Below are 13,501 nucleotides of genomic sequence, written 5' to 3'. Positions count from 1 at the left end.
TGTTTTTGTATTAATTAAAAAAAAAAAAATGTATTGTTTGAATTTAATTTATGTAGAACGGTTCTACAATTTTTTGTACAAATTTTCAATCAATTTTTTTGTAAATATTTATTTATTTTTTGTTATTATACACTCATTGGGGGCTGAGCCCCCCTAAAATGAAAATCCTAGAATTGTCCCTGTCCTGCACAGTTCAAAAATGTTTGGTTGACACAGCTGCTTATACTGGACACAGCCATTCCATCTTGGGAATAAGCCTCCCAGCTTTGTTTTTGTACTATACCGCAGGCTTTACTTTAAAAGCTGATGCTATCAACCTTTGCGAGCCAGGTTTCAATGCCGGCATTTTTAATGAGACTGGTCTATGCCATGGTAATGCGGAGAGAATTCTTCTAAGATTCTTCTTAGTAGATTAGAATGCGTTTTTTTTTTGTCTGAGAATTTCCTAGTGGCTTTTTCTATAGGACTCTCCTATAGGGGAAATTTGAAAGGACGGATCATCAAAAATGGAATCAACTTTTTATTTATTTATTTATTTCCCCCTTAAATTGATCTGAGTAACAATAGAAAGGGAAGTGAGAGAGGGAGACAGGATTGAGAAAGGTCCATGAGCCGGGACTCAAACTCCACCACAGTACCTCGGCACAGTAGCACCACAGAAGCTACACCACAGTAATTGCAAATATGGAGGAGGCCGCAACGTTGTCTAACACAGCCGAAGTTATTCAAGTTATTACAGTTATTAAACTGTTGCAGACTTGCCACCCTGAGTTGAAACTGATCATTTAATTTCTGTGAAAGACAGCACATGTGACACATCTGCAGCAACTGATTCATTACCATGATCTGGCCTACAAATCCTATGTGGCTATTTTTATTCCTGGTTGTCAACAGCACCCTCAAGTGGCTTCATGTTGTTCCAAATCTGTATTACATTATTTCTTCTGCAGAACAGAAAAGAAGATATTTCCAAGACTGTTGATAACCAAAAATAAGACTTTTTTTTTTTTTTTGGCGAACTGTCCCTTTAACAGTAAAAACTGCTGCTAATATAATTCTCCAGAGCAACTAAAAGTCACATGTGGCAGCCGCAGGTATAAGAGCAAAACCTTCCTCTGCATTTACTAAGAAAGTGGTCTCAGTAAAGTCCAGACTTCTCATATACCCTTTAAACAGGAAAGTTCTGGTTTCACATACTCAAATGCTGGATAATGTTAAGATTATTACTGTATATTTACATAATAAATCAGATATTAACCATTAATCATTTTATAAGCTTAAAGATCATATAGCATTGACTTTACAAGTGTATTGTATGTCCAAAGTGCTAGAGTGGCTTATTAAAATACACAAATAACTGTATTTGTTATTAAATGTTGTATTCTATTTTTATATGCATTACAATTGAGCATTTTCCCTTTGAAAATATATTCAAAAACTTGATTCACATTTAGAGCCAACTGTAAGATGTGCAATACATTTTGCAGCCATGTTTTAGATTAAAACAAATCATTGTGTAGATTTTTGTCTTTCCCTTACCATTATTATTACAACCCGAATTCCAGAAAAGTTGGGACGTTTTTTATGTTAATAAAATGAAAACTAAAAGAATTTCAAATCAAATGAGCCAATATTTTATTCACAATAGAACATAGATAACATAACAAATGTTTAAACTGAGAAATTTGACAATTTTATGCACAAAATGAGCTCGTTTCAAATTTGATGCCTGCTACAGGTCTCAAAATAGTTGGGACTGGGTCATGTTTACCATGGTGTAGCATCTCCTGTTCTTTTCAAAACAGTTTGAAGACATCTGGGCATCGAGGTTATGAGTTTCTGGAGTTTTGGTGTTGGAATTTGGTCCCATTCTTGCCTGATATAGGTTTCCAGCTTCTGAAGAGTTTGTGGTCGTCTTTGACGTATTTTTTGTTTAATGATGTGCCAAATGTTCTCTATAGGTGAAAGATCTGCACTGCAGGAAGGCTAATTCAGCACACAGACTCTTCTACTACAAAGCCATGCTGTTGTAATAGCTGCAGTATGTGGTTTTGCATTGTCCTGATGAAATACACAAGGCCTTCCCTGAAATAGACGTCATCTGGAGGGGAGCATATGTTGCTTTAAAACCTTTATATACCTTTCAGCATTCATAATGCCTTCCAAAACAAGCCGCCCATACCGTATGCACTTATGCACCCCAATACCATCAGAGATGCTGGCTTTTGAACTGAACGCTGATAACACGCTGGAAGGTCTCCCTCCTCTTTAGCCAACAAGAATGTCAAATTTGGATTCGTCTGACCATAGAGCACTTTTCCACTTTGAAACAGTCCATTTTAAATTAGCCTTGGCCCACAGCACACAAGGGCGCTTCTGGACCATGTTCACATATGGCTTCCTTTTTGCATGATAGAGCTTTAGTTGGCATCTGCAGATGGCACGGCAGATTGTGTTTACCAACAGTGGTTTCTGGAAGTATTCCTGGGCCCATTTAGTAATGTCAATGACAGAATCATGCAGATGAGTGATGCAGTGTCGTCTGAGGGCCCGAAGACCACGGGCATCCAACAAAGGTCTTCGGCCTTGTCCCTTATGCACAGAGATTTATCCTGTTTCTCTGAATCTTTTGATGATGTTATGCACTGTAGATGATGGGATTTGCAAAGCATTTGCAATTTGACGTTGAGGAACGTTGTTTATAAAGTATTCCTCAATCTTTTTACGTGCTCTTTCACAGATTGGAGAGCATCTACCCATCTTTACTTCTGAGAGACTCTGCCTCTCTAAGACATCCCTTTTGTAGCTAATCATGTTACAGACCTGATGTCAATCAACTTAATTAATTGCTAGGTGTTCTCCCAGCTGAATCTTTTCAAAATGTCTTGCTTTTTCAGCCCTTTGTTGCCCCATGCCAACTTTTTTGAGACCTGTAGCAGGCATCAAATTTGAAATGAGTTCATTTAGTGGATAAAAGTGTAAAATTTCTCAGTTTAAACATTTGTTATGTTCTCTATGTTCTATTGTGAATAAAATATTGGCTCATGTGACTTTAAAGTCTTTTAGTTCTCATTTTATTCAAATTGAAAAAAAACGTCCCAACATTTCCGGAATTCGGGTTGTATTATTAGGGGCCAAGCACTGAAGGTGCGTAGGCACGTCTTGTATCCGTTTGATTTCTTCTTCTTCTTCTTCTTCCAAATTCTTCCACTCTTGAGTATGTGGCAGCCTATAGCACCGCTTGCGGGAAAGTTATGAAATTTGGCACACAGATAGAGGATAGTCTCAACATTAACCACAGCAAATTTGGTGTCTCTAACTCAAACTCTCTAGTGCCACCACTTTATGCTAATAACTTTTGAACCATAAGATCTAGAAGATTTTTTTCTTCTTCTGAATCTTTGGCTCATGACGAGTTGAATGAACTCCAAAATGTAAAAATCGTAAAGGTTTAGTTTTTCCGCTATTTTTAATAGTTTGAAAGACCTACTTTTTCAAACTCATTCAAGGCGGTTTGTCTAATTTTCACCAAGTTTAGCTCAAATCATCTTCAGACCATGCTGGCAAAATGTTATTGAAAGAAATTGATTTGATTTGTCTTGAATAATGCGTGAATGAATTCAAGCATGCAAAAATGGATATGAACCTATATCTCCGCAACGGTTTGGCGTATTGAGTCCTTGGTGTGTGTTATAACAACCATGATCTGAGGCTACCTGCATAGTTTCGGTGCAGTGCCACCTAGTGTTGAGGAGATATGAAACAGTTTTGCTTATAACTTCTGATTTTCTGGTTTGGCCAAAAATCAAAACTGGTCTCTTTAGATTCAGTAGAGCATGCCGAGTCGAACCATGCCCAATTTTCCCATGTCAGCCATTTTGAGCGTCAGCCATTTTCAATTTTGTCATAAAATGCTATATTTTACGAACACATTGCCATATCATTACGGGAACTCTGTATGTGTCTTCAGCACCAAGCTCTGACAGTACTCAAAATGTTTGGGGGAAGCGCTACCTTGTGGCCAAAAGTTATATAGAAATATTCAAACATGCTAATAACATTTGATTAAATTGGCCTATTGTAATGAAAGTGATCCTTGGGTAATGCCAAGAACATAGATACCAATTATACCATAGTCAGCCGAACTTCCTGTCCTCCATTTTGATTTATGTTGAAAACCTACTTTTTCGACCTTCTCCTAGACCACTGCTCCAATTTTCACCAAAATTTGACTCGGATTATCCTCAGACCATGCTGGCAAAATGTTACAGATATCGCATTGATATACAAAACGGTTATCATTTAACGCATCAACAAATTTGCTGGAAAGATGCCAAACTGCATCTGAGGCTGTATCTCTGCAAAGCTTTGACATATTTACACCATTGTCACCTAACACTGACCACACCACATCAATTTGGTAACCAGTGTGCCACCTATTGGTCAAAAGCTATAAACCATTCATTAACCATTGTAAATGAAACTTACAAAAATGTTAATAACTTTTGATTTGGTCTCAAAATATTCCTTGGGTCATGCCGAAAAAATAGATACCTATTTTGCCATAGTCGGTCGAACTTCCTGTCCGCCATTTTTATTTATGTTGAAAATCTACTTTTTTTAACTCCTCCTCGATCGTTGCTACAATTTTCACCAAAATCTAGGCAGATCATCTTCAGACTGTGCTGACAAAAAGTTGAATTTTGTGTTGATAGACAAAATCGTTTTTGTATAGCGCCACAACAAATTTGAGGCATGATGCCAAACTGCATCTGATGGTGTATCTCTGCAAAGTTTTGACATATTGACACCAAACTTTGTGTGTGCCATTATCATCTCACACAGAAAATACCACATCAATTTGATAACAGGGCCACCTACTGGTCGACAGTGATAAACCGTTAAATCATATTACTAGTGGTTGTATTTATGATTTTTCAGCCATTTTGACTAAAATGACCTTAAAATGGATTAAATTACTCATTGCTACAGTTGGTCTGATGCTTGCTTGCTTCTGTTGTGCTTGGCCCCTTAACTGCTGCTTGCAGCTATATTTCAAAATGCAACTTACTGTAAAACTGTAAACACACCTCATGACCATCTCACACAAACTAGAATCCCATTAGCTCTGTGATATTAAGTTTTGTTGAAGGCCTAATATGTAAAGTAAACCAGATATTTCCTTTACTTCACATCCTTTACATTGTACAGTAAGTGTAGATATATTATCGAACATCTCGGTTTCTCACAGGTATATTAATTTGCTCATGCAAATGTAGCAAATTGTTTTTCACTAAAAACATTCACACAAATAACAGGACTGAGTTGGATACATCCAAGTGGAACAGTCTGTGTTTATCTTCTTTTTTTTTACTTCATTTCAATAATCATCATCAAATCATCAGCATTCGACCATGTATTTCTCATAGACCTGGATAAAATCCTTGTTAGTGCTGCACAAAGGTCAAATGCACATCTCCACGAATGTCTAAAACATCAATCTCGTCCAGAATACTGTAGCGATGTCTGTAAGTGTGAGCTTTTTCACCATTAATGAACACCTCATAATTTTCACGACTGCAGAAAATGGTGACCTGAAATGCAAAACAAAGATCAAAGATCATTCAATATCAGAAAATAATATTAAAAACTACTTATATCTCTACATTTTCCACTTTAATGGGCATCATAAAAATGTATGTGCACATACCTGCAGCGGTTCCCCTGTTTTAAACAGCGTTAGATCTGATGGTTCCTCATTACCCCACTTTCCATCCATATAAGTGTTGTTCATAACCACATTCAAATCAAAATAAATATGGATGTCAAACGCAATTCCAGTTTTGTACCGTAGGCAAATCTCTACACTGTTGGAGAAAGGAAAGCAGAGGACATTTTATGTTTAAAAAATTGTTTCACTGATCATTGAAACCATTTGAAAAGAGATGTGTGATCTTTGTCAGAGAGAAACCTTTTTGCTTGTGGGCTTATGACTCCTTGGATGATGATGACTTTGCCAGGCTGTACTCCACCATAGATGATGCTTTTGTATGGGACCATCTGATTGTGGGTCACAGTAATTAAATATGTATAATACACTGAAATGTGATACCTTATGGCATAATATTTTAGTCCCTTAGTTTTTTGTTTTTTTTGTCAAATTTAGTCAAATCTTCCACTTTTGAGTATATGGCAGCCTATAGAACCACTTGCGGGAATGTTATGAAATTTGGCACACAGATAGAGGACAGTCTCAACATTAACCACAGCAAATTAAGTGTCTCTAACTCAAACGCTCTAGTGCCACCACTTGTCCAAAGTTTCACTCATGTTTATGCTAATAACTTTTGAACAATAAGATCTAGAATAATTTTTTTCCTTCTTTGGCTCATGACGAGTTGAACGAACACCAAAATGTAAAAATCGTAAAGGTTTCGTTTTTTCGCTATTTTTAATAGTTTGAAAGATATACTTTTTTATAATATACTGAAATGTGATACCTTACAGCATATTATTTTAGTCCCTTAGTTTTGATTTATTTATTTAAAAAAAAAAAAAGTCCAAACTACACTATCCATGCATTAGGAAATATCATTCCTACAATAAACATGCTGATAATAGCAGAGATTCAACCCTGCAAAAAAATAAATAAATTAATAAATAAATAAAATAAAAATAAAATTGACCATCCTGTTGTCTTATGATTCACATGACCTTGAATTATTATGAGAGACTGATGTAGATTTGTCTGCCAAACATTTCAGAAGACTTACAAAAGATCCTGGAGCTGCAGCATAATGGGGCTGTAAATGAAAAGATAAATGAAGATGTTTAGGACAAGAACATGTAGTTTTTTTGTTTTTGTCTGTTTAAGTTTAAAGTGTCTTGGTTTATGCTGATGTTGTGTATTTGTATTACTCTGCATTTCTAGAGCAATGGTTTTCAAACTTTAAGAGTAACCCTATTTTTTTTTTTTTTTTAATTGCCTGTACATAGGCTGACTAGATAGATAGATAGACAGACATACAGACAGATAGATTCCATTATGATGGCAATTTCAAGAGGGAACTTTCATTTACATGTGGATGCCACACCTGAAACTTTGTTTTTCATGGTGTAGGCTTACACACTGCAAAGCATAAAGCAGTATGAAAAACAAAACTTTTATTCAAATTCTGAATGGACTATATATAGCTAAGAGAGCATGCAAAGAACACTCCCTTAATACTCACTGAAAAGCTGTCACTAATTTATCGTTATCTTAGAAAATTACGTTATAATCAATAAACTTCTCTACACTGTACAATTAATCTCCTATTTACATCACATCTACTCTTTGTTCATTATAATGAGAGGATTCGTGAGCTTCCAGAAGTCAAGACAGAAGAAAAACTGGCGTTTTGAGCAGTGAATGAAATCTGACTAACTGATAGGCCATTGTGTTTCAGAAATCAACAGATGTGTCTGTGATTGGCTACAATGTTCAACAGCTGCAAAACAGAGTGCAAACACAAATTGGCCTACACATCGGATTCTGCCATAAGGCGGCTGCCAAATTACTTTCGTTTTGTTGTTCACGTTATTTTGTTATTAAAGTTATGTATGCTGATTCCCATTTACTTCTACCCTGAGTCTTGAACTTTATTGTATACATATAGACATTTTCCTTAAATCATCCTCGCGACCCTTTTTTTTTTTTTTTTTAAGTCTCGCAACCCAGAGTTTAACAACTACTCTTGTAGAGGATACAAGAAATCCTGCATTATTTTCTACTACTGTTGTTGTGTCACATAGGCCTAATGCAATTTTAAGAGTTTTGTTTTTTTAGGTGAGAATGCTATTGTTTAAACCTCAATATGCAGTTAATTGATAAAGATAACATCTATTTGAAAAATTTGCTTCGCTCTTTTTTGGAGATTTTTTTTTGGAGCAACCTTACCTCAGCCAAATCTTCTGGAATTGCTGGTAAACATAAGCTATAATTCTTTTGGGGTAAATCAAACAGACAGTCTTTGGTACTTTTAATATATTGTTCTATTTATAAATCTATCATTTTAACTCAACACTGTTCTAGAGCATTGGCCTTGTAATTTTGCCAGAATGGGTTGCTTTGTGTTTCATACTCTATGCCAGTATGAAAATGATCAAATAATCCTGAACACTGATAGTAGTGATGTGCGATTCTGTAGAACATATCCGCGTTTGTGCATCAGTGTCTGTAATGTGTGCTGTAGGTGCAAAATATTTAGGAATCTTATCCAAGTTGTAGGCTAGTCAATACTGGTCAGTCATATCTGACATAAAGGATCTGCAAAAGGAACTTTGACCACAAACACCATTAACTTAAGTGAATGAAAGGCAATAATCAGCAATATGCATTTACACAAATAACTTTTAATTTGAATGTTTCAATTTGTGTTTACGCAAATGAATTTATTTGAATGTTTCATTGATGCAACATAGCACTGAGCTGTTAGAAAATAAAATGTGTAGTGACATTGCTTGATGATGCCAGGAACCGATGAATCGGCTTTTTGAACCGGTTCAATGAGCCGAACTGTCCGAAAAGAACCAGTTCACGGAAATTAATCGGACTTTAGTTCTTCAGACTTTCCTCTTAAAAGAAAGTAGTATCATATATATATACGTATATATATATATATATATATATATATATATATATATATATATATAATATATATATTTTTTTTCAAAGTGACCCACATTTGGTTTTTGACCACTGAAAATGTGTACAATTTGACGATTTACTCCTGGAGCCATATTGAAATTCCAATATCTCTGGAACTGAACCATGTAGAGCCAAAAGGGAAGTTTGTTAAGACCCAATATCTAAAAGTGCATTAAGATATCTTTAATACTTTTTGAGTAACAGGCCTGCAAACTTGAGAAAAAAAAAAAAACTTGACAAGTGTTTTTTCCCCATTTTTGAATGGTCACCATAATGCAACAAAGACTGCTAAAGTTAATAGATTTTACTAATAGAGCAACCAATCTCTGTGTAAAAGTAACATAATGATGCTGCCATCTTCCTGAAGTCATTTTTAACCCCCTGTAATTTGGCCCTCAATCTCAGGTGAAAATTGCCATTTTGACCCCCCTCTACAAAATAGTGGATTACTCCATAAATATATACCATGACATTTAATATTTTGATTTTCATCGCTATACATGTTTATCTTTCTTCAGAAAAAAAATATTAGCGAAATCAAAAATTTGAGCCGGGGACCACTGCTTGATTTGACACTGAATGACCCATCTGTTTTTACCTTATTATAGTTTTGATGCATTGCAATAATATTTATTCCAAAACATCTTAAGATTTAAATCTCTTTATAGCAATCAGATAAAAGTCATAATCATTTAACTTCAGCTGATCTATTTCTCTTTCAATCTCTTTCTGTAACGGCAAATATTTCAGTTACACTACTACAATTGTTGTTTAATGATTATACCTGAGCAACTGAGGCTCTGTGCAACTTCATTACATATGAATCTGTCTTTCACAATATTCCAGTTCCAATGAGAATGTGCACAATTAATTATTTTCTGGTTCTGTTTACCATTTCATCTGCAACATTTTTTTGCAAACACTGCGAATATTGTTATATAATGCATTAATTTAGTATCTACAATGTTTATTTTCCTTATTTTTTTCCTAGTTTCATCTATAGGAAAATATGATATATAGATAATGCTTGAGTGGTAATTTTGTTTCTCACCGCAAGATGCTGGAAGGCAACTAAACTCAGTTCCACCTTTCCAACCACGCAGACTTTGTCCACCCAGGAGAACGGCATTCGGTGCTCATACTCTGAGAAGGGTTTCCCGTTGGTACTTATCTAGGAAAAGCCAAAAAAAAAAAAAAGTGTCTAATGTTCTGATTCATCAAAAAGGGCTGTAGTGGTGGATGATGGAAAAGCAGAACTAAAACACATTCATACCTTGTATGAGCCCTGGGTGACGAGGATCTGCAGAGCAAACAAATGGCCTCTCGGGAAGGGAGTTTCGTACTTGACTTCATCACCCCAGGCACCATTCTTAAAGGTGTTGTGCCTGATGTACCCAGATCCTCCATCATAGCGAGGGCTAAAATGCAGAATAATATCAGGCCCATAGAAGAGGTCGACCTCGAATCTGAAGACGACGGATTAGAAAGAGAAAAATAATGAAGGGAATTTTATGGTGAGTGTATTTTCAAAATACACAACTCTCAAAGTGAGTTATAACTTGCATGTGCTGTTTTTAAACATCTATTGCATAAAGAACTGTAGAAAGCAACACAACATCTTTTTTTTTTTTTCTGGTAAAATGGTTGACGAGATTAAGCACATTCATCTCCTTTTACAGAGAGAATATTACTCACCTGTCAGCATTTGGCAAAACTCGTCCACATACAGTAATACTCATTCCCTCCAGCAATCCTCCCTGGATCGGAATTGCGAATGGGACATTCTGTGTGGAAGGATTTCATGTCTGTCGGCTGACTTGAATGAAAATGAATCATTATTTCAAAATATTTGACCACTTACCGGGTTGAAAAACGGCAGTTGCTGATGCAGAGCCATTTCATCTGATTTGGACCTACAAATCTTAATGTTAATCTCATTTTCATGACTGTTCACCACCATGAGTCTACAGATGACAGTTTCTCTTTCTGAGTTAATGTTTAACCTCTGTGTTTTAATTACACAACCGGTACTGTGCATCATTTCTGAATTGATTTACGTAAATGAGTGTAGATGGCTCACAAAAAAAAAAAAAAAAAAAAATCTGGCTAAGTGAATGAAAGATTCCTGCACAATGTAGGCTATATCTTTTCTCACACTCCAGGATCATTGGTCTTTAATGGTCCAAATGAATTCAAATAGACTTTGGCACTGTTTGATTGACTTCAATGATAATGTGTTGTTTGCCAGAGTTAAATAAATGTAGACCAGAATATCAAAGTTTTTGTTGCATTTACACAAGTTTTGACCAGCAGGAGTCATCAGCGTGTGGCGTTTCCAATACTTTGACTCATTCTGCGAAGCAATTGATTCAAAGCTTCTGAAAGGTTCGTTTCTCCCAACACTACTTACACAAGACAGGACAGTGATTATATTAACAGTAAACTGGCCTGTATAAATAAGGACATTCTCCTCTTCATTTATGAAGGTAAAATGCTCCTGAATTTAGAGATGGGTACCGAGAACCGGTATTTGTTTGGACCGGTATAATTGGGTCAATACCGGACCACCGGTAAGCTTCAGGACAAACGATACTGTTATCGATACTTGTATTGTTTTATCTCTGTATACTTCAATGTTAATGACGAACCAGAAGCTGCTGCTTGTCATTTTCCTTCTCTGAATGATGTGGCCGTCGTTTGCTCGACGTGCGTGTGATATCCGTGCGCGTGCGCGTGAGCGGTGTGTGTTTGCGCGCAATCAGTCATCGCGGCAAGAGTGAAACGTTCAAAAGTGTGGGCTCACGTTACAAAACTAAGCCATACCAGTGTCAGACGCAGTAGTGTAATAGTGAACAAAGGAGGCAACACCAGTAATATAATGAAACATTTACTTACAAAACAACATCTACCTCAAGCAATGCGTTTACTATGTCTCCTGGCTCCAGCTGCAACTGCAACTCGCGAGAAACAGTCACATCAAATGTTGATTCAGCGGTAGAGTTACACTCACGAGACACTGCACTTATTCGCAATCAGAAAAGTAGATTATTTGAGTGTGCTTTAGTTTAAATCCTTGCCGGTAAAACATTTCATTCGCGTGCTGTTCTGACATGCGCGTGTTCAGAGTGCTTACACCTGAAGGCCGGTCAAACAAACAACACACGATTACTGTAAAAAACACACAAGGTTTACATATAAACACAGTTAGTTATGTCTAAAGTGAAAGTAAACCGAGAGAAACAGATGCGTGCAGGTCTTAAAGGGACATAACTACCCTGCTAAAAAAAAACAAAAAAACAATAGAAGCCCAATAGAAACATCACAGAAATTCCAATGGTTTCCATTAAAATACCATTATAAACCATTAGCTTTTTCCAGTTAAACCATAACAAAATTCCTTTTGTAGTGTGTTTTGGGCATTTTCTATTGGTGGGATTTAACCAATAGAATCCATCATGTACCAGTAGACACCATTATAGTTTCCATTATAGTTTCCATTAAAACCAATACAATTCCCATTATAACCATTAAAACCATTACATTTTCTATTGTGTATTGGGCAGGGTTCTATTGTTTTTTTCAGCAGGGTAAACATGCTGCTGATTGTCATTAAAGGGATTCACCCAAAAATTTAAATTCTGTCATTATTTACTCACTATCATGTTGTGCCAAACCTGTATTCATTTTTTTTTTTTTTTTTCTTGTTCTGAACACAAAAGAAGATATTTTGAAGAATGTGGGTAACCAAACAGTTGCTGGTCCCCACTGACTTTGACAGAAGAAAGAAAAGGGTGAGTAAATGATGACAATTTTCATTTATGGGTGAACTATTCCTTTATTGTTAATAAAATAAAACACAAAGAGAAAAATAACTCCCTGCTCCTGACCGAAGAACTTTAATACAGTTGCTAAAGTTAAACAGTAATAAAATAACTTTAAAATAACAACTTTTCACATCATATCTTTTTGCACCAAATAGTATCGATAACAGTATCGATAAGTACCGGTATCGATAAGCAGTATAGATATCGGTATAGGTATCGCTAAAATGTAAACAATACCCATCCCTACTCCTGATCACCAGGGATGTGAGGCGAGAACACGGCTTACGCCGTACTTTAGTGTAGGGGTTGGATCGTGAGAGTCAACGCAACACATCATGCGTCATGGCACTCTCGTGGGCTGGAGAAGAAGCTCTTGTGAGCGCACATTGAATATTGAGGCTAAAGTGAAGAAAATGTTGAATATGGTCTATCTATCTAGTCAGTTAGTTAGTTAGTGGATTAATTTGCCAAAAGGAAGTCTTTGAGAGTGCAACTATATGTAAGTTATGTGAATATTTCCTTGGGCCGCCGAGCCCAGGATTGTTTGTGTTTGTGTTTGCAGTGGTATTGATATTTTATACAAAGTGTGAGCCTTTTTAGACTTACGTTGGTTCTGTTCTGGTTGTGAAATGCTATTGCTACCCAAGGTTGCCGTTTTATGCAATGCTCATTGGTTTGCTTATTTATTAGGTAATTTGTAATTTTTGATTTAATGTGGGAGGGGATTGGCTTGTAATGAGTTTCAGGTGTGGGTAGTTAGTCAGATGACATCTTGCATGAGACTGGAAGGAAGCTGTGCAGGGTGGGGGTTTTTTCAGGAAAATATGATGCTTTGTGCCACAAAATCATATCATCTCAAACAATGCAAAAAAGCAAGTGAGCCATCATCTGATAACATTTATAGAGGCAGCAGATGACGTGACGCTGGGCCATCCAGAGGACATTAGAAGACATCTCAAAGGTATCAGATCCTCTTTTTCACTTCTAC

General features: G+C 36.2%; 1 protein-coding gene across 4 annotated transcripts; it reads right to left on the bottom strand.

Moving 5' to 3' along the window:
- Positions 1-4,522: 4,522 nt before the first annotated feature.
- LOC131545239 (galectin-9-like) lies at positions 4,523-13,182 on the bottom strand. Of its 4 annotated transcripts, none has more exons than XM_058783880.1 (9): positions 13,120-13,182; positions 10,551-10,602; positions 10,385-10,473; positions 9,963-10,155; positions 9,741-9,860; positions 6,774-6,803; positions 5,972-6,060; positions 5,711-5,867; positions 4,523-5,594 (listed from the first exon to the last, which is right to left on the bottom strand). In XM_058783880.1, exons 2-9 carry the CDS (start codon positions 10,584-10,586, stop codon positions 5,448-5,450), a joined length of 861 nt encoding a protein of 286 aa, XP_058639863.1. In that variant the 5' UTR covers positions 10,587-10,602; positions 13,120-13,182; the 3' UTR covers positions 4,523-5,447. The 4 variants fall into 4 exon arrangements, with proteins under 4 accessions (XP_058639863.1, XP_058639861.1, XP_058639862.1 ...); XM_058783878.1 differs by lacking the exon at positions 13,120-13,182 and adding an exon at positions 11,585-11,819; XM_058783879.1 differs by lacking the exon at positions 13,120-13,182 and adding an exon at positions 11,599-11,819.
- Positions 13,183-13,501: the final 319 nt, after the last annotated feature.

The sequence above is a fragment of the Onychostoma macrolepis genome, chromosome 08, assembly GCF_012432095.1.
Source record: "Onychostoma macrolepis isolate SWU-2019 chromosome 08, ASM1243209v1, whole genome shotgun sequence".
Lineage (NCBI taxonomy): Eukaryota > Metazoa > Chordata > Actinopteri > Cypriniformes > Cyprinidae > Onychostoma > Onychostoma macrolepis.
The sequence above is the reverse complement of the archived record's forward strand: the minus strand, read 5'-3'. Positions and strand labels throughout refer to the sequence as shown.

Excerpts from the sequence above, each read along its gene's own strand:
- LOC131545239 (XM_058783877.1), bottom strand. The coding sequence starts at position 11,357 with ATGACAAGCAGCAGCTTCTG. Across the intron at positions 10,474-10,550 it reads AACTGCCGTTTTTCAACCCG|AATGTCCCATTCGCAATTCC; the intron begins GTAAGTGGTCAA and ends CCTTCCACACAG. Across the intron at positions 9,861-9,962 it reads TCACCCAGGGCTCATACAAG|ATAAGTACCAACGGGAAACC; the intron begins GTATGAATGTGT and ends GGCTTTTCCTAG.